The sequence below is a fragment of the Myxocyprinus asiaticus genome, chromosome 21 (assembly GCF_019703515.2).
Source record: "Myxocyprinus asiaticus isolate MX2 ecotype Aquarium Trade chromosome 21, UBuf_Myxa_2, whole genome shotgun sequence".
NCBI lineage: Eukaryota > Metazoa > Chordata > Actinopteri > Cypriniformes > Catostomidae > Myxocyprinus > Myxocyprinus asiaticus.
Window position 1 is genome coordinate 25783689 of NC_059364.1, and position 22680 is coordinate 25806368.

Consider the following 22680-nt stretch of genomic DNA (forward strand, 5'->3'; position numbering starts at 1 on the left):
GTTCGCAGCTAAGTTTAGCCCTCTTTATCAATGGAAGAATTTGAAGTAACACTGTACTTGAATGTTCAACAATCAAGCCTTTATAGATGGCATTTCAGAGAACGAGCAATGCCAATTCTGGACAGTGTGTGGCATTGCAACGATATAGTGCTTGTCATTGCAAGCTGTTATTGCTTAGCACTTCTTGGTAGTAGCTTCAGACTCAACAAGTGTACTTCATTCATTTTTACATAAAATGCTTGATATTGCAAGACTCCACAGCCTTCAGTTTAGTACTGGCCATTTAGTACAGTTATAACTTTTAGTTTTGGTATAGGTGTAAGTTTAGGTAGGGATGGTATGGACATGTTCCTGCCAACTTTAAAAAATCAGAAATGTCCCCACCAACATACAGTATGGGTAATTTTACCACATAGAAAATACTTTAACTTAATACTAAGTTTTTTTATTTATTTTTTTTATTTTAATGACTGTTAAATTTCCTCAGTATCATATTTCATGTATAAATTATTGTCAGACCTCTTCTGGAGCAGCGCAAAAACAGTTGTCACGTTGCACCTGTTACTTTTCTCAGCACTGTTCAGGATGCACAAATTACAGTCGTTTTGATTACTTGATAAAGATTTTTTACATTTATATTCTGTAGATTACACAGGCAGATTACCATTTGTATTTTAGGTCTAGTCCTAGAAATTAATAGATTTAAACAAGCATACTTTTTGTGTACAAATATTTTCTGTCAAAGAAAAAAAAACATCCTGAGTTTTGGATGTGGCCCAATGGAGGATTCTGTATTTATGGCTGGTAAGCACCCTCTAAAGGAAGACACCTTTGAATTTGAACAGCTGTGCCATGTAAGGGGGTAAAATATGTGGGAGTGAGGGGAGTTGGAAAGTATGTACATTCTCCCCATAATTTTCTATCTTAATTTAGCCCACCCTTTGTTTAGATTTCCATTTGTTTAATGCTGTATAATACATTTTACAGAATGTAATTCTGTAAGCCTTGGATATTATTGTTTTCTCAATGTAGATCTACTAGAAAACAATGTAATTCAGTTTTGACACATTAATCTTAGGTTTAGCTCATTGCATATCATCATCATCATATAATCCAACCAGTTTTTCACATATGGCATTTTTCCTCCATATCCTGCAGTCCTAGTTGCCAGTTCTTAACCTGTTTATTCTTTAAAAAACAAAAAACAAAAAAAAAACATTTTTTTAAATGTCAGTAGACAGAGGGTGAGCAGTAGCTATGAAGATACCTCTTGATAAAAAAATAAATACAAATAAAATATGAATAAATAAATACAGAAATGCATATTTGAACCCATTTAAAATGCTAAGAACATTTTAAGTTAAATTAAATTAAATCAAATAAAAGTTTATTTAAATAAAATACATCATTTAATTATTATTTAAACTTGTGCTTTTGGTTATTTGTAAGGTATTATGGATATTTAAAAAGTATGATTTTTTTTGGTATGATTTAAGAGTAGACAAGCACAAAAGAGAAACTCGTTGTTCAAGCACCATTTCTGAGCCTGTCCTGAATTATGATGACCCTAATGTCGTTGATTATTATTTGCCATGTATGGTGAAGTGCATACATATAAACAAAACAATATCAGGCAAGCCACTGACAACAGAATAGTCTACTTTAGGTCACAGTAGTAGTATATTAATTATTTAGAAGGTAAGGATGAGTGAACATACTAACAAGAAGCAACAGATGTACACATAAACAGTTTCCATGTGTCTGCAGTCACTGAGCGTCTCGAGCACGGTGTGAATTCCTGCCTATAAACCTGTTGCGTCCATTTCTCTACAACAAATCATCAAAGGCAAAAAACTTCTGAAAGTTTTTGTTCAACCTACATTGCATAGTAAAAGTTGATTTATACAGACAGCCGCGAGACCTGCCGTTGCGAGTCATTTCATTTCCCTCGGAGGCGAGCACATTCATTCACGCCAGGTCCCTCGAACCCCCGGTGAACATAAGCACAAGGGACGCGACTTTATTAATCCTACTATGGTGAAGGCGTCCCTCATTAATATTAATTACTGAGCGAAGCGTTCACCCAGTAGGCCTAGCTGATTTGCTGAAAAGCAGACTAATCAGCTGGCGAATTAACGAATCGTTCTATGGTGAATGTTTGACTCATGAATATCAATTCGTTTTTATGTTTTAGTTTTTTTTTTGTTTATTTTTTTTTTTTTGAATGAACGCTTTCGTACGGTTACTACGTAACGACCGCATGACCTAATAAATATTAATGAGCTTAAATATGTTGTAAGCGGGTTTTTTATGGAATGGTATGCAGAAAATTCTCCTTCTCCCTGAAGATATCACTTAAATAAACGTGCTCAGATATCTCACCGGTCTCTGTGAGAGCACTATTCTGTATATCCAGCAAACAAAAATGTATGACCGCAGAAGACTTTGATGTACTTTCTGCCTGTCAATCATTTTGCGCGTTTTCATAGCTGAAGCGGATCATTCAGGTTTAATGTCATATATTCAGATTCATAACAGTTGTCGCTTACAGCACCTTTAACTAAACTTTATTATAATCCTTTGGGTTATTCTTATTTTTCTGTTTGAGTTTCAATGAAATATAGGTCACACACACATTATACATTTGCACATATACAGTGAAATTCTTTTTTTCACATATCCCAGCTAAGCTGGGGTCAGAGTGCAGGGTCAGCCATGTTAGGGTGCCCCTGGAGCAGATAGGGTCAAGGGCCTTGCTCAAGGGCCCAACAGTGGCATCTTGGCAGTACTGGGGCTTGAACCCCTGACCTTCTGATCAGTAACCCAGAGCCTTAACTGCTGAGCCACCACTGCCCTGATTGGTGATTTCATTGAGCTTAAATGAATAGTTCACCCAAAAATTTAAATTCTGGGTTAATTCTCAACAAAATCTGGAATACAGATTTCGAGTCACATGGACTTTTATGATACTTTGGTGTCCTTTTTAAAGAACTGAGTATACTTCCGTTGTCCACGTTGCTGATCGCTCCACACACGTTATGCATGACGCAAATTTCATCATCAGCATAGTCCACGGCCCTAGTTTTCTCGACAAGCATAAAGTCCTCATCTGTGTGCATGGTCAGCTCACGCCTGTCACTGACTGTAAAAAAAAAGAGATTATCACACCACAGTTTTATTGCGCATGCGTCGAACGTGTATACTTTGAAAGGAGAATGCGGTCGATCGGGCACATCCTGATACGAAATACGGAAAAACAAAGTATACCCGGGCTTTTAATCTTTAAAGTGATGCTCTATCCACTGCCATTGTATTGAAAAGACATATAAGATCTTCATTAAAGAGTAAGTTTACCCAAAAAGGAAAATTCTCTCATCATATACTCACTCTCATGCAATCACATGACTTTCTTCTGCAGAACACAAGAGAAGATTTTTAGAACAATATCTCAGCTCTGTATGTCACAGTCCTGTCACCTTGTCAGGTTGGGTTTTTGTCTAACAGGACCATGACATCATCGCCCCATGTTCTGTCTTGTGTTTCACGTCCTGTCTTTGTGTGAGCGCATGGGTCCGGTTGTGAGTTACTGCCATTCGTGAGTTACCACCAGGCGCTCTCAGGTGATGTCACGGTCCTGTCACCTTGTTAGGTTTTTGTCTAATGGGACCATGACATCATCGCCCCATGTTCTGTCTTGTGTTTCATGTACGTTCTTTGTGTGAGTGCATGGTTGTGAATTACCGCTGTGCGCTTTTCGGTCTGTCTTGTTCATGTCCGGGGCATGGTGTCTGGATCCTGACTTCCTGTCTGGTTCGGTTTTGGTCTGTGAAGCTGAACAGTCATGCTCCATGTTCTGTATGTTTTTTTTCCAAGCATGTTGACGTTTTCACCCTCATGTGTTTCAGGTGTCACTGGCACGCGGATTCAGCGTTTCCATGGGAATGCTGATCATGCCAACTTTCAGCTGAAGAGCGGCACCTGCCCCTTGTTTGTTTCTGCCTATTTTAATCCCCTCGTGTGTCATGTCCTTTGCTGGTTTGTTGAATATTGTTAGGTGTAGTTCAGTGTTGACTGAATGTAGTTTGCTGTGAATGTAGTCTGTAATGACTGTTACGTGTTACCATTATAGAAAGCTGTTTTATGTGAAGTAATTAACCTCACTCTCTCTGCCTAGTTGGTCCTGTCTCGTGTATCTGTTGGTTGCCCTCGTGTCGGGTGTGTGGTTGCCTTCCAGTTTGCTGCGTGTCAGCTTAACTTCCACAGAGGATATCTCATCTCTGCCCGCATGTCAGGTGTGTGGTTGCCTTCCAGTTTGCTGTGTTGTCAGCTAAGCTTCAATGGAGGATTGCATGAATCTATTCCTTACTTCCACAATGCACAGAGACTATTATTATTTGTTGTTAATAAATCCTTTGAACTGTTCCTCTGCTCTTGGGTCTGTTTGTCTCGATATTGCTCTGACACTGTAGGTCCATACGATGCAAGTGAATGGATACCAATATTTTGAAGCTCCAAATGCATATAAAGGCAGCATATAAGTAATCAATAAGACTCCAGTGGTTAAATCCATTTTTTTCTTGATAAGTGATAAGTGTGGGTGAGAAACAGATCAATATTTAAGTCCTTTTTTTACTATCAAGCTCCACTTTCACATGTTTTATGATGATTTGCATTCCATGCATATTGCCACCTACTGGGCAGGGAGGAGAATTTATATAGAAAAAGGACTTAAATTTTGAGCTAGATTACACTAACTAACTCATTAAAACTGGTGGCATACACAACCCCTCAGCATATGATGATAAACTTCTCACCTTTTAACTCTTTGTTTTCCTTTTTGCAACATGGGCCTTGTCATTCCTGTGCTTAAGCAGAGTAAAAATCAGAAGAAAAAGGAGTCCTAAAAACTGAATATTTGATCATCCTCCATAGTGCATTCGCTCCAATGTTTACCTCTCCTGCTGTCGCTAACTGACGTATTTGTTACATTCAGTACATTCTAATCTGGATTTCAAAGCAACAAAGTGGAAAAAGAAACCATAACCGTGCCAATCAGGACCAGTTGGCACAGTTACTGTTTCTTTTTCCACTTTTTCACAACGAGAATTGTTCAGCCCAATGGAGGAAAGGAGGCTAAAGTCATACAGATTTGCAACGACCTGAGGGTCAGTTAATATTACAAAATGTTCATTTTTGGATGAACTTTTCCTTTCACAAAAAATATAACCAGGCCCGGTTCCAGATCTAAATCACTGAGGGTGCTTCTGAAAATAGTGGGGGTGCTCTGTATAAAGTGGAGATGTATCGTAATAACAAATTTGTAAAAATATGTTAAATCTTGTTTAAATGCTACTAAAACAACATAAATAACAGTTCCCTATCTGTCACTTACTCAACGTTGTGTCGATGTAGTGACACTAGGAGTCACTCTTGGGAGCCCGAGACACCTCTGGTCTTTGATAAAAGGCCAATGAAAATTGGCGAGTGGTATTTGCATGCCACTCCCCCGGACATACGGGTATAAAAGGAGCTGGTATGCAACCACTCATTCAGATTTTCTCTTCAGAGCTGAATGGTCATGCTCATTGAGCTGAATTACTACTGTTCATTCACCTCTGCTGGATCTGACAGCGCATTTCAGCGGCTTCTCCCTCCTCTGCACTTGTGCACTGCAGAGAACGCCCCTGGTCGCTTCGGCAGAAAAAAGAGAGTATATTTTCTGAAAGAGTTTATTTCTCTAAAAGAGTATATTTCTCTAAAAGAGCGGCACACACAGAATGTCTTTTTAAAGATGAGTCTTTTTAAAAATGCCTTTCCGATTGTGTGTTATTCCTGGTTGCGGTCGTTATCTCTCAACTTCGGATGGTCATGATCGCTGTCTTTCGTGTCTGGGCGTGACACACACGGAGGCAGCGTTCGTGGATGGTTCATGTTCTCACTGCGAGAACATGACCATGGCAACTTTGCGGTCGCCACCCCAGCGGCTCCCCGCCTCGGTCCTTCTACCTACGGGTTTGAGGCCAGCGCGGCTAGCACTGGGAGTGATTTGGGGACCCCAATGGGATCGCCTCCGCCGGGTATCCCCCTGCGGACCTCCCATTCCCCAGCACGCTTGTCTACCCCAGTCGGGCTTCCAGATGAGTCCACCAGCTCGTCTCACTGCGAGTCTGGCCTCTTGTTCGGAGCCCGCGAAGGTGACGAGCTCTCAAGCGCAGCATCGGAGAGCGGGCTTGTCCAGTCGGACGCAGAAGCTTCAGCTGGGCTCCCCCCCTCGGGGACGATTGCCCAGTCACAGGCTGATGCAGAGACGATGGACATGCTTTCCCGGGGGGCCGCGAGTGTCGGGTTAGAGTGGAACCCTCCGCTCTCCCCTGAACCCTTGCGGCTCCGCTCAAAGCAGCTCCAGTGCCTTTCTTCCCGGAAGTGCATGAGGAGCTGACGAAATCATGGGGGGCACCTTTTACTGCCCGGCCCCGATTCCTGAGTTCCCCCACCCTCACGGCCCACCCAGACGTGGTTCTCGGACCTCACGCTCCTCGCGACAGCCCCCCCTGGCGAATTCCCCTGAGGAAGGACCTTCTTTCTCAGGGACGGGGCACCATCTGGCACCCGCGACCAGACCTCTGGAATCTCCATGTCTGGCCCCAGGACGGGACGCGGAAGACCTAAGCGGTCTACCACCCGCGGTGGTAGACACGATCACTCAGGCTAGGGCCCCCTCTACGAGGCGCCTGTATGCCTTTAAGTGGCGTCTGTTCACTAAGTGGCGTTCTTCCCGACGGTAAGACCCCCAGAGATGCGCAGTCGGATTAGTGCTTTCTTTCCTGCAGGAGAGGTTGGAAGGGCGGCTGTCCCCTTCCACCTTGAAGGTGTACGTTGCCGCCATAGCAGCACACCATGACGCAGTCGACGGTAAGTCCTTAGGGAAGCACGACCTGATCATCAGGTTCCTCCAGGCACCTCTCAGGAACCTGATGATCAGGACACACCTCGTTCCCTCATGGGACCTCTCTGTAGTTCTTCAGGGTCTACAGAGAGCCCCCTTTGAGCCATTGCAGTCAGCTGAGCTTAAGGCACTCTCCTTGAAGACTGCCCTCCTGACTGCGCTCACTTCCATCAAGAGGGTAGGAGAACTGCAAGCGTTCTCCATCAACGAAACGTGCCTGGAGTTCAGTCCGGGCTACTCTCACGTGATCCTGAGACCCCAACAGGGCTATGTGCCCAAGGTTCCCACGACCCCTTTTAGGGATCAGGTGGTGAACCTGCGAGCGCTGCCCCAGGACGAGGCAAACCCAGCCCTATCGTTGCTGTGTCCGGTGCGCACTTTACACATCTATTTGGATCGCACGCAGAGCTTTAGGATCTCTGAGCAGCTCTTTGTCTGCTTTGGTGCACAGCGGAAAGGAAGCGCTGTCTCCAAGCAGAGGATCGCCCACTGGCTCATTGACGCCATAGCTATGGCATATCACGCCCAGGACATGCCGCCCCCGGTAGGGCTACAAGCCCATTCTACCAGGGGTGTAGCGGCCTCCTGGGCCCTGGCCAGGGGTGCCTCTCTAACAGACATTTGCAGAGCAGCAGGCTGGGCAACACCCAACACCTTTGCAAGGTTCTACAACCTCCGGGTGGAACCGGTTTTGTCCCAGGTAGTGGCACGCAATACAAGCGGATAAGCCCGGCATAGCCGGCCGGGTGTATCGCTTGCACATAGCGCCTTCCACCTCTTTTGAGCTGAAGACGTGCGCCATTAATTCCCACTAGTGTACTGGCGGCCCAGTCGGATAATCCCCCTTCTTTTTTAGGGAGTGGAAAAAAAGAAGGGGAAAGAGGCCACGACTGGGTTAGCCTGTGTCTATCTTTTGGGTAGTCGACTTGTCCCCAAAGGGCCGTTCGACACTCATAACTATGTTGGGGGAGGTTACGTGTCGACCTGGTGTGCTGGCTATGAGGCACACAGTGGTCTGCTCGTCACACACCGCCAGTTCACGTAACACAGTTCAGCCAGTTGTGGCGTTTCGTATAGGGACCCCTAGTGTCACTACATCGACACAACGTCGAGTGATTGACACAACGCTGAACTACCCGCTGAAATGGCTCGGCTCCTCAGCATAAAACCTGAATGAGTGGATGCATACCAGCTCCTTTTATACCCGTATGTCCGGGGGAGTGGCATGCAAATACCACTCGCCAATTTTCATTGGCCTTTTATCAAAGACCAGAGGTGTCTCGGGCTCCCAAGAGTGACCCCTAGTGTCACTACATCAACACAACATCTTGTTCCCTCCATCAGGGAATGGAGGTTACACAAGTAACCAGGACGTTTTTTTAATGTACAAAACATTTATTGCTTCTATTTTTTCACATGATCTGTCACTGAAAATAACAGCAAAATGCTGCACCTGCAGATTAGGACATACTGATTTGCACAATCACACACATTTGATGCAGCAATTGCGTGTTCACACAATGCAGGGATTTTTGTGTGTTTGCAGGGATTCAAGGAAATCTGCTTGCCAATTTACAGTATTAGTCTTACATATTCAACTGAGCAGAGATGTGTGATTATTTTGGTACAGGGGCCACATCAGCCATTAAGTAGAACATGGAAGAAAGAAGATAAAAATTTCGGCATAGTTGTATCTTTTAATCCCAGAAGTAGTAGTGCACTCATGTGTATACAGGCTGATGGGACCATTCTGTGATTGCTTGAAGTTTTGCTGCTACATTTCTATCACGTGTTAGTAAAACTGAATTAAGACTGTGTAAAATTATTAATTGTTTATTTTACCATATTTCAATGCAATGATAATTTAGTATTCAATTTAACACTACATCAGGAGTCTGGCTAAAATTAAAACAACATATTTGGAAATTATAGATTCTAAAGGCTCATTTTAATGTTGGCCGCAAAGTGGACACATTTGTTTTATTCTCAGAATATTATCAACCCGTTTACACACTCATGGATCATGATGTGAGTCTCATCAATTATTTATCTGGCATCCCATTCAGCAAACCACTGAATAAATCAGGCTGCATGACATGATAAATGATTACTGCCAGAGTAACATTCACATACAGGTGTGAGGGACTTCAGCATTTTACAAATAACACAAAGAACAAAAATGTTCCTCTCTCACTTGGTTTTGCTCGCGTGTCTCCTCTGTGTGTGAATAATGCGAAGGTCTATTGGGATTTTACTAAAGTTCATCACTGAAAAGGTTTGCTCGCAGACTTGGCACTAAACAGCACACGCAGCCTCATGAATGGACATGGAGTGGCTGCATCACACCTTCCTTTGAGCATAATATTGCACTATTGAGTTATTACGTTTTTTTTTTTTTCGAAAAGGAGAAAAAGCTCATGCATTCACATGCATGGTTGCCAGATTGCAGAAATTAAGTATGACATAAGGTGAATATTTCCTATTTGTGCAGTATAAATATCTGATTGGGGTGTTACATCTAATATCTGGCAACCCTGTGCATATTAAAAGCTTGTGGATGCACAATAGGTCCCAAATCCACATAAATGAAAGATCTAATAAAAAACGTTCATGATAACTTGCCCCGCAGGCAGTAGTTTGCCCTGTTCTGCTTAGCACCCTCAAGCACCCCCGTAGAACCGGGCCTGAATATAACACAATCTGTAGTCTTTGCCCTATATACTGTAGGCCTACTTTTTTTTTTTTTTTTTGCCATCGTTCTGCAAGTTTATTCGGGGACTATTTTGTAATGACCAGCTGATTATCCCTTGTGTAAATTATTGTATCTGAAGTTATAACAAGTGGAAGTGGAACATAATGGAAATCTAAATGTAATAAATACATTTTATTTATAGCAGCCCCTGATGTACAGGTGGCATGGCTCAGAGATTTGAGGAGAACAGCAGGCTCCAGAGAATGTGTCTGAATGAATGACTGCTGTAAGTGAAACACTTAAGGGGTATTTCATGCCACATCAGGTTATGATGCATCTCCTGCCTCCATAGAGCATATAAACATTGTTGGGGTAACGCGATAAAAGTAACGTATGTTACGTAATAAGATTACTTTTTCGAGTAACGAGTAAAGAAACACAATATTTTTTATTTTACACCATAATATTGAAGTTACTTTTTAAATAGAGTAATGTGTTGCTTTTGTACACCTCTGCTGGCCCTTTATTATGAGAAATCAGGAGTAAAAGTGTGCAAACTTTGGGGAGGAGACATAGTGCATGATGGACATTGTAGTTCTACAGAGTGTGAGGTCAGAGACTATTTAGCAGATAGAGATGAGTCACTTCTATTTAAATGAATGGGAGAAATTGGAACACCCAACCAAGAAGCTCTAGCCATATTTCTATGGCTCTAGCACCCAGCAATCAATAGATGTAGAAAGGAAGTCCCGCCTTGCAGGTAAAAGAGCCTGTCAATCAGCTCACTAACGCGCATGTGCATTTCGTGCTTTAGTGTAATATGAGGTCAACATTGGGTTGAGTAAACATGTTTAGGAAGAGGCATTATAAGACTAGTCTTCCACTGGCCACGACATGATACAAATATTCGCTCAATTCACTGACTTATGCAGCCGAACTGCTCCGTGTTACAGCTCCCCATAACTGGGAGAATGGGATGAGAAAATACTCTAAATCAGTGACTCCAAGCAAAGTTCTACATCGATTGTGTACACAGAGAAAATGTCTTAGTATATACAAATATTCAAAAGTTTTGTTTTATAATAAATAAGTAGTTTGATTCATGAAACTATCCGTTTTTATTACATTTTGGTAGCATTAAAAACGATTCCATTCAAGTTGTATCAACATGCGCCTTTGAAGTTGTGGTGTCTGTACTCATTGTGGATCAACTCAAAAGAAGCGTGCACTGAGATGACTTAAGTGAAAAATATTCATTTATTCATCAGACTTATTCCTAGAACATGTTAGGCTGGCATTCCCCACTGAATTGTATCCTAACCTCTGAAGAACATCTCAAGTTGACTCATAGCATTGTTGATGGGCACCGCATATGATGACATATATGTTGCAGGTTCGAGTGTTGGACTTTGCTGCTTTAGGAAAGGCAGTGGTTATACTTCATTATTCATAGTGACTGCCATGTTGATGGAAAAACATATTCCTGTTATGGAGTCTTTAATATAAATATGACATGAAGACCTACTGATTGTAGACTTTCTAAATATCTGTTTGTTTTCTATGTTGTTTTGACATGAGTGCTGTACAGAAGCTAGCATGACCTGTAATGTCTCTTGTATGCAATGCATGGCTTATTTGTATGGAATGCATAGCATAGCAGAAGAGAAAGTGACTGTGAGAAAAAGGTAACGTAAAAGTAGCACAAAAGTAACGTAATGCTTTACTTTCCATAAAAATAACTTTTTAATTAATTAATTAACTTTTTTTAAGGAGTAACGCAATATTATAACAAGTTACTTTTTAAAGTAACGTTACCCAACACTGCATATAAACCTGTAGCTGGGGTAAGATATGAAACATTTGATGGGTTTTTGTTGTAGAGGGGTATTTAATGTTCAGTTGCAGTGCTGTATCATGTTGACTGATATAAACTTATATCTTAATGTATCCCCAATTATGTATTTTTAAAGAATGCTGTAAATACTTTCACTTTATGCTGCAGTAGCATCACATTGAATGGATTATTTTAAATGTAACCACATTTTTAACTTGAAGATGTTTTCCTCAAAATGAAATCGGCACTGATACCAGCTTAGAAAGACATTTATTACTTTTCCAACTTATTTACATAAAGCAATATTGTGCAGAGGTATACAAACATTTCTTGCTGCAATGTTTAATGTCATACATGCTTTTTCAGGAGTCTATTGGCAAATAGTTGATTGCCCACAGGAGGAAGGAATTGTCTGAAAGAGCAGATGCAGCATTGTTCGAAAATGGTACCCTGGGCTATAGTTGAAAGTAAAGGAACATGAGCATTCAATGCACGTACGAGAGTGCTCACACACATGGTAGCATGCTCTGTAAATAATGTTCCATGACTGAAAACATGTCCAAGGAATCAACACCTTTTAAACCCATACACAGCAAATTTCATCCCCAGTATTTCTGAGCCTTTAATGGAACCATGAATTCTAATTACATTTGTCAGTGTATACTCATGTAATGTTAAAAAACATTTTGATAACTTACACATGCAGAATAACGTTGAATTGTTCTTCTGAAACTCAACCCAATGTATTTGTAATTATATGCATGGGTACAAGCTCATGTTTATCATCTGTAAGTTAGGGATCACTTTTAGGGGATCAGCATGTATAAGATATCAGAGAATCACATGTTGAATGTTTTAGTTTAATTTTCTCAGAAGCATTTATTAAATATAATACAAAGTCAACTCTAAAAAAAATCCTTTTCAGTTTAGTAATTGCATAACTTGAAGATAATGACATACCCATACAATTTGGAAATTGATGGAGGTGCATTTTAGCTTCTTACATATATAAAAATAGATCTTTAGTGGGATGTACTGCATTTAATAATTTTATAATATTGGTAGAGACATAGACCCCCAATCCTAACTGTACTAAAGGCTTTGGATACAGTGCATCTGGAAAGTATTCACAGCGCTTCACTTTTTCCACATTTTGTTATGTTACAGCCTTATTCCAAAATGGATTAAATTCATTATTTTCCTCAATTCTGCAAACAATACCCCATAATGACAATGTGAAAGAAGTTTGTTTGAAATCTTTGAAAAAAAACGAAAAATCACATGTACATAAGTATTCACAGCCTTTGCTCAATACTTTGTTGAAGCACCTTTGGCACCAATTACAGCCTCAAGTCTTTTTGAGTGTGATGCTACAAGCTTGGCACACCTATTTTTGGGCAGTTTCTCCCTTTCTTCTTTGCAGGACCTCTCAAGCTCCATCAGGTTGGATGGGGAGTGTCGGTGCGCAGCCATTTTCAGATCTCTCCAGAGATGTTCAATCGGGTTCAAGTCTGGGCTCTGGCTGAGCCACTCAAGGTCATTCACAAAGTTGTCCCGGAGCCACTCCTTTGTTATCTTGGCTGTGTGCTTATGGTCGTTGTCCTGTTGGAAGATGAACCTTCGCCCCAGTCTGAGGTCCAGAGCGCTCTGGAGCAGGTTTTCATCAAGGATGTCTCTGTACATTGCTGCATTCATCTCTCCCTCGATCCTGACTAGTCTCCCAGTTCCTGCCGCTGAAAAACATCCTCACAGCATGATGCTGCCACCACCATGCTTCACTGTAGGGATGGTATTGGCCAGGTGATGAGCGGTGCTTGGTTTCCTCCAGACATGACGCTTGCCATTCAGGCCAAAGAGTTCAATCTTTGTTTCTCATGGTCTGAGAGTCCTTCAGGTGCCTTTTGGCAAACTCCAGGCGGGCTGTCTTGTACCTTTTACTGAGGAGTGGCTTCCGTCTGGCCACTCTACCATACAGGCCTGATTGGTGGAGTGCTGCAGAGATGGTTGTTCTTCTGGAAGGTTCTCCTCTCTCCACAGAGAAATGCTGGAGCTCTGTCAGAGTGACCATCGGGTTCTTGGTCACCTCCCTGATTAAGGCCCTTCTCCCCCGATCGCTCAGTTTGGCCAGGCGGCCAGCTCCAGGAAGAGTCCTGGTGGTTCCAAACTTCTTCCATTTACAGATGATGGAGGCCACTGTGCTCATTGGGACCTTCAGTGCTGCAGAACTTTTTCTGTACCCTTCCCCAGATCTGTGCCTCGATACAATCCTGTCTTGGAGGTCTACAGACAATTCCTTGGACTTCATGACTTGGTTTGTGCTCTGACATGCACTGTTAACTGTGGGACCTTATATAGACAGGTGTGTGCCTTTCCAAATCATGTCCAATCATCTGAGTTTACCACAGGTGGACTCCTGTAGTTGTAGAAACATCTCAAGGATGATCAGTAGAAACAGGATGCACCTGAGCTCAGTTTTAAGTGTCATGGCAAAGGCTGTGAATACTTATGTACATGTGATTTTGTTCATTTTTTATTTTTAATAAATTTGCAAAGATTTCAAACAAACTTCTTTCACGTTGTCATTATGGGGTATTGTTTGTAGAATTTTGAGGAAAATAATGAATTTAATCAATTTTGGATAAGGCTGTAACAAAACAAAATGTGGAAAAAGTGAAGCGCTGTGAATACTTTACGGATGCACTGTATATATTACTTAACATGTATCATGTGCTTTACCTGAGAAATTTCTGTTTGGTTAGAGTTTTGGTTAGATACACAAATCTTACTTTTTAAATCTCCATAATACCTTACAAATAACCAAAAGCACAATTTTAAACAATAATGAAAGGATGTATTTTATTTAAATAAACTTTTATTTGATTTAATTTTACTTAAAATATCTTAGCATTATAACTGGGTTCAAATGTGCATTTTTTTTTCTTTTCCCTTTCTCCCAATTTGGCATGGCCAATTCCCAATGCACACTAGGTCCTCATAGTGGCGTAGTGACTTGCCTCAATCCGGTGGCGGAGGACAAATCTCAGTTGCCTCCACATCTGAGACCGTCAGTCCGCACATCTTATCACGTGGCTTGTTGAGCGCGTTACTGTGGAGACATATTTGGTTGCTTAGGAGAGCTGGCTGGAGTCACTCAGCACACCCTAGATTCGAACTTGCGACTCCAGGGGTGTCAGTCAGCATCAATACTCGCTGAGCTACCCAGGCCCTGCCAAACAAACCGTGTTTGAGTAATGTAGCTATTATTATATATAAGGAAAAAAACATGAAAAACAGTGACCGTGCCTCCTTATTAGGAAAACAGCATATGTTCAAATATAGAACCAAATCAGAGTCCATTATCTGTTACAGAAAATAGTTTATTTTCTCATCAAGCAAATACAGTTAGAACAGATGCACTGAATTATGCCTTGGTTAACATTAAACAATCTGACAGGATATACCTCAGATTCAAAAACACTACAAAGTTGAATTCTGCCATGTATTGCTGTTAGCATGTAGACAAATTGGCACTGACCATTCATTAACTTCTGACTGCTATAGGTAGATCACATGCTATCTTCATCGTCATCATTATTATTAATGCTTCCAGTGCCTGTTATCTTGTTTTAAAGAATAGATCAAAATAGATTTAAAATTTTTAGTGTCTTGATTTACTTATTCCTACTTTCTATGAGTTTTAAAATGTACATTTACCAGTATTTCTCCCTCACCCATACTTTTGAACTGTTCTTAACAATACATTTATAAGTATCAAAATCAGATAAATTATCCATTGTACTTTTCCCCTAAGAACTTAATAACATTTTCAATTCATTTGGTGTTCAACAATCTGGATTTTTTTAACAAAGAAAAAAAAAAAAGAAATGCTTTCCCAATTACTGTTGTCATTACAACATGAAAGCATTTCAGAGAAACATTTTAGAGTTCAACTGAAGATGTAAATAAGAAGTCACACTACACTTTCAACTGTAGGCGTCCCGTGTACTAGAGGTCTGCACGGGCCTTAAAATGAAACCCGAACCTGACCCTTACCGGAGACCATGTGGCCTGAACCTACCCGGCCCAAACGTTACCGTCAGATTTTAAGCCCGAACCCGACCCGAACCCGAAACTGCTTACTATCTCATTTCTTCTCCTAGCAAGTATTTTATGCAAGCATATAGGCAACATTCATAACAGTACTGAAACAGTAAGCATACACAGTTTTAACAAGGCACAGCAGCCCCTTAGTACACTAGAGCAGAAGGGGAAAAAGCATCGGTTTACAGTTTATGCGATGAAACTTCACCTGGTGCAGCACAGTCTGGAATAAAATGAAACAATGCAACAGTCCCCTCTTGGTGCAGAACAATCTGGAATAGACTGTCTAAATGTCTAACAAGAATGTCTAAATTTCCACAAAAATAATCATATTTCTCCAGTGGCCATTGCGATGAAACAGCACTTTTAATGGTTTGACCACATTTGCCTGGAGAGCACAGTACTGATGTGAGACAGGTGTTATTTGCGCATGCGACAGTAAGTAGCACCAGATTCACATGAGTCACGAGAGAGAACGAGAAGAGATCTCAAGCATGCATCTGATCATATCTGTACCACTATAAAGCAAGCAGCGGCCTTTATCATTTTATGTCAGGAGGATCTTTTGTTTTGTTTTGTTTTTTGTTATAAATAAAAAAATTTAATCCTGCTAGTAATCCCAATTTTTACCAAATGTAACTGTAATCTGAATATGTTGGCTTTTTATGTAACTATAACAGATTACAGTTACACAATGTTTGCATACTGATTACGTTACACCATTACAAGTATTCTGTTACTCCCCAAGCCTGTGCATACCCCCCAACAAAAGTATAGTTGCGCCCCTGACTGAATCCATGAGGAACACTGCAAATATCTTCTTTGTAAAAACAGTTTAAGTTCAGTGCATTTAATGACCTCACATTACAATTGCTTTCTGCTTTCTAATCCAACGTGAAAAGCACAACTAATTCAGTTTCATCAGATGCACTATAAAGAAAAAAATTAACTGAAAAATAAGACCATGCAACTCAACATCTGGCCATTGGGGGTACAATTAACTCATCATTACTGGCAGAATGAGAGAGAGACACTGATACTATTTAAGACTGATTACTAGGGCTGTCAGTGATATGCTGATTAATTAATTAAATTAATCACAATGAATCGCATGTATAAATATTTGCTGAGAAAGGCCCTTAAATAATAATTCAATATATAATTATTAAATATTATATATTAAATAAATATAAATATATATTTTTAAAATAGTTATAAATATAATATATATTAAAACATAATATTTCAGATAATTAAAATGCATTACATTATTGTGACAGACAAGTAAAGCATTGATAAGACAATACAAAAAGTGACTTTAAAGGGCAATATATTATTTATTTATTTAACATAAGCTATCATTGGCCTACAGTCCACAGCATTCCATTTTGCAGTTAAATTAGTCAATCTGTCCGAGGTAGATTTATTAAAAGAGCTTTTCTAAGGACACGTCAATGTACACATGAAGGGCGCTTTTGGAGCGTCTCACTTTGTTTGCGTTGTGTCATGAACACAGCATTTTTGGGTCACTGTCACGTTAAACTTAGTTTGAAACTTAGAAAAACACATCTCGAGACCTCTGCGTTCAGAACTGTGCTCAGTCCAGCAAAAAGAATGCGTCCTCTTCTTGTGCTGTCTCTAGTTTTAAGCAAGACTGAGTGGTTTGTTGTCTGTGGAGTTTTTCTTACTGCCCCCTGCTGAAAACAGGTGGTATTTCAAGCTTGAATTGTTATAATGGTAGGAATATGCCATATTACGATCCAGGACATGATTATTGTGTTAAAGTTTTTAACATGTTATTTTTTAACATAATTAATCGTACTGAATTAATGCGTTAAAACGTCAGCCCTAATAATTCAGTCTGTACCCCTCTCCATTCACTGAGCTCTGTTCCTGTGGGAGTAGGTCATGGTCATGTTCCTTCCTAGTGTTATGTGAAAGCCCACCCATCCTGAGTAGCAAGAATAACAAGTAACTTAATGCAATATATATATATATATATATATATATATATATATATATATATATATATATATATATATATATAAAACCTGTGTATGTGTGATTAGCTCACCAATGCTGTTGATGTGATTCTCTAAATGCCACTGAAAAAAAAAGAGTTGTAATTGAGACCCCTAAGAGGGAAATGTCAAAATCATTACTGACAGATTGGTGAGGACAGTGATGTCTAACAGCTAGAGAAGAATCTCTATAAATAATCCAGCTATAAAAGTTCAATGACCGTCTCTTAAAAAAACCTAAATGTCAGTTTGTGAAGGGACAATTTCATTATAAAATCCTCTAGAACTTTCTTTAATATGCATTGTGTGGACTAGATGACCAGAAAAGAAACAATATGTAGAATTGCAAATTTATTTAAAAAATAAATAAATAAGAGCAACCACATATTAACATAACAAATATACAATAACATTCGCCTTCATGTTTAATAAATACACATATATATGGTGTCTTTAATTTAAATGGATACACATTAATTGATATAAACTCTGATACCATACTTCACAAAATTCTTTGGAATAAAATGATATGAATGATTCCTTAACTTTTGGCCATTGTTCTACCTTTTCTAGAAAAAAACAAAAACAAATTAACACTAGACCCAGCTCTAGAGAGTGTAACAAAGTTTAAATTCTATGTCATGATTATTTGCTAAATATGTCTTTCAAAACTGTCTATAAGAGCAGCCACCACCATGTTTGAGGTCCTGTACATCCAGCCCTAATAAATATTAATTGAGTCAAAAGGCAATATTATAGCTGAAACATTAATAGTTGACTATAATTTGATTGTGTGAGTTCATGTGAACGTTGAAATTTAGCAACACAAACAATAAACAGTTCTTTTTATATAAAAACAAACACCATCATGTCATGTCTAGGGAGGTGATTTGTCAAACTGGTTTTAGTTGTGCATGCCGTTCAGAGACCAGTATTCATTAGGGTGCTATATTGATGATGGATTCATGGTGACAAACACAGCATGCATGACATCAGTTGAATGCATTCTCTCATGGCTGCACTGTTTTAGATTTACTGAGATAATCATGTGTCCCCACTCCAGGCATTTACATTACGTGGTTTGTGCAGTTTGAGATGACTTCTTTCCAAAGCAACATACAAATCTTTTTTCTTTTATCTCTTCAAACATTATATTACATCTGTTACTATGATAAAAAATAAATAAATAAATAAATAAATAAGCCATTAGAGTAATTCACATGCTTTATGGTGAAATATGTATCTGTGTTCCTTCCTATTATCATTAATGGAATAGCATTGTGTGACATACAACCGAAGAATGAACTCCTTTCACACCTATTTGTAAACTATGATAACAAATACAAATTAAATACCACATTCTTTTACTGACGTTATCAAGGATCTATTGCCCCACATTGTTATTTTCAGAGGCCATTAATAATATTACAAGAACTTTACAATTAAATGCATAATAAGTACCGGTAAATACACAGTTACAAATAAAACAATTGTGCAACATCAGACATCTAAAATGCTTTTCCAAAACAACTGGATGAGAACCTCCTACAACCTGGAAAATACCACACAGCTTTTAAAATTAGATGGGAGGTCAGATATAAAGTTACAGTTGCAAATACAGTTCACATAAATGTATTCATAAGAGTACAATTTTCAAAATAAAACTTACAATGCATACCTCCGATACCTCTGATACTATATCAGAACCTTGATACTATAACAAAAACAACTTCCCATCGCGGCCTATTTGATGTCAATGAACAGACAAAAAGTACTTTCAGATGTCCTTTCCCAGCCAAATATTCTTTCCTTCCAATAACTCTCCATGGATCAGCTTAAGTAGCTTTGCCTGATTCAAAGCACAGTCCCTTAAATTTTCCCTTGAAACAAATATTGGACATCCTTTTACAGCTGAGGTGAGGTATTACACATGTAACAGGAAGACAACAATCCATTTTCACATTTTACATTCAGAGCACAGATTACTACCTCTCTGTTTTTGTCTTGACTTCAAGTTTGCATTGCTAAACTTCTACACCACATAACAGGATAACTCACAAAAACAAAAAACAAACAAACAAACTCTTATGCCTGAACATAAGATTTTGGACAGCAGGTGAAGAGGTATAAGGACTAATGCTGCCTTCACGTGCTATCGGAATTATCGTAAATACGAGTTTCCCACTCGGAAGTTGCACATGAATAACCCCTCAAGTCGTAATTACGACTGGAAAACTCGGAGATAATTTTGATACCTGAGTTTCCGAGATGGGAGGAGTACTTTCAACATGGTGGAGGAGAGTACAGTTTATGAAGTGAATGACAGGTTTTGTTCATTTTTCTAAATGCAGCTAATTGTTAGCGCTTTCCACTTTGGTCATATTAATTTATGTAAATCAGCAACCATTCTATGCATGTTGTACATTTTTACACAGTGAAAATAGCTTGTATTTGACCAAAATTCCATTATCGTCAGCAAGCTAACTGAGTGATATGTATTATGGTGTCAAAATAAAAGTTCCTCAAGAAATATGTATGAATGAACCTGGCGTCGTCCATGTTTCCTGTTCTTTCTGACAACAAAGCACGTGAACACGACATACTCGTAATTACCACTTCAGAAGTGGGAAGTAGGATTATTCCGATTGCACATGAATGCAGCATAAGCTTTTAAGAAGAGTTATTGAGGGCAAGGGTTTTCTAATAGAGGGAGCTCGGGTGTTTCAGGAGCAGTGGAGAGATGTACTGCCCCCTGCTGGACCTCTCCTCGAGAGTCTCTGCTGAAGGGATTTGCCCCAACACTGCCACTGGACAAACTTGAGCGGCTACTTCTGCAGCTAGGCCTCACTAAGGGCAGCAAAGAGTTGGACTCAGAAGTGATAACAATGCTGGGGATCCGACCAATCGTACCTCTTGAAACTGACACTTCTGTACTATCACCAGCCTGCAAACAACACAGAAGCAAACCATGTATAGATGTCTTCTGCTGTGGTACTTTTCAGCTAGTTAATTATGGGAGATTACCTATTAAATGTAAAATGAGGGACTTTATTGCACATTAAATTAAAAGGATTAGTTGACCCAAAAATGAAAATTCAGTCATTGTTTACTCACCCCTGTGTTGTTATAAGCCCATATTACTTTTTCTTTTCTTTTTTTTTTCTTTTTTTTGATTTTCTCCCCCTTTCTCCCCAATTTGGAATACCCAATTCCCAATGTGCTCTAAATCCTCATGGTAACGTAGTGACTCGCCTCAATCCGGGTGGCGGAGGACAAATCTCAGTTTCCTCTGCGTCTGAGACCGTCAATCCGCACATCTATCAAGCACATATCATGTGGCTTGTTGAGCACGTTACCACGAAGACCTAGCGTGTGTGGAGGCCCACGCTATTCTCCGCGGCATCCACGCATAACTCAACATGCACCCCATCAAGAACGAGAACCACATTATAGCAACCACGAGGAGGTTAACTCAACGTGACTCTACTCACCCTGGCAACCGGGCCAATTGGTTGCTTAGGAAGCCTGACTGGAGTCACTCAGCATGCCCTGGGTTCGAACTTGCGACTCCAGGTGTGGTAGTCAGCGTCTTTACTTGCTGAGCTACCCAGGCACCCATATGACTTTTTCTTAACACAAAAGGAGAAATTGTGAAAAAAAAATTGCTCAGTGATGTCATACAATGGCAGTTTATGGTGACCACCTCTTCAAGCTTCAAAAGGATGCAAAAGTATAATTCAGGAGTCTAATAAATTATTTTATGCAACTCATGTCTTGTTCTGAAGGAATACAATAAGGTTTTGTGAGAAACAAACCGAAATTGTTTCCAGTTACTCACGTAACATTGGTTCCCTGAGATGAAGGGGGTGCACATTTGCCCTATATAAGCGGGTGCTCAGACATCATTTCTTCAGATTTTCTGACTGAGGGACAAGAACATGTCACTCGTTCCTTGAAACGCTGACATAGTAGTGTGGACAAGATTTGCAATGTCTCGTTCCCTTCATCTCAGGGAACCGAGGTTACATGAGAAACCGGAGACGTTCCCTGTTGATTCAGTTCACTCTACATTGCATTTGAACGCTATGGGGAATGGAGTCCCATCATGCCACACTTGCCACAAAACATTGGACACAGGAATAAGACTTGTGTCCAATCACTCTTGAAGAAATGAGTTGTGTGATGAGTACCAATCCGCAAACATATGCCATTTTAGTGCATAGAGGCATCTCGTAGACGGCCCTCTAGCTTGCAAAATGGTGTTCCTTATAGACTGAGCCAATTCCGGCTCGTGCCCTGTGCTCCTTTCAGGGGCCATACATGTAGGTTCCACAGCTCCAGCTGGGGATGCCAAATCGTGCCCTGTGCTTGAGAGAGCAGATCCAACCTCAGCGGTATTTCCCATGGAGGGCCTGCATAATATCTCCATAATTTCCGGAAACCATGGCTGGTTGGGCCATTTTGCCGCAACCAACAGAACCATTTCCTTGTCCTCTTGGACTTTGCTGATGACCGAGTGGAGGAGACATACCGGGGGAAATGCATATTTACATTTCATCAGCCACTTGTGGGCCAAGGCATCCACTCCCAGCAGGGCTTGGGACATGGAGTACCAAAGAGGGCAGTGGGCTGTCTCTGTGAAGGCAAATAGGTCAACTTCCACCAAATACTTCCCAAATCCTCAGAACCATCTGAGGATGAAGTCTCCATTCCCCCGCCATTGGTCCCTGGTGCAACAGCATATGTTGGAACATATGTCATGCACAGGGAGAGAAGATGGCGAGAGCTCCACATGAGCTCCAGCGCTAAGAAGACAGCTAGCATTTCCAAGCAGTTGATGTGCCAGGCCTGTTTAGCACCTGTCCAAGTGCTGAAAGCCGGGCGTCCATCGCACAGCATGCCCCAACCCGTGTTGGATGCATCCGTGGTCACTACTTTTCATCTGAAAACCTGACCCAGCATCACACCCTGCTGATAAAGGTTTGGAGCTGTCCATGGTGCTAGAGCAGCCAAGCAGTGGTGAATCATGGTGATGCGCCCCCGACGACAGGCATGACTCTGTACATGGTGTTTGAGCCAGCACTGG

The 22680-nt window shown here is 40.5% G+C and overlaps 1 protein-coding gene across 2 annotated transcripts in view; it reads right to left on the reverse strand.

Moving 5' to 3' along the window:
- Positions 1–18013: 18013 nt before the first annotated feature.
- The window catches only part of LOC127412496 (melanopsin-A-like), a 42243-nt gene continuing 37576 nt past the window's right edge, over positions 18014–22680 (reverse strand). For both annotated transcript variants that reach the window (XM_051648948.1, XM_051648947.1), the window contains one exon: positions 18014–20538. In XM_051648948.1, coding sequence (XP_051504908.1) covers positions 20275–20538 — 264 coding nt within the window. In that variant the 3' untranslated portion in view covers positions 18014–20274. The remainder of the gene's footprint in view (positions 20539–22680) is intronic.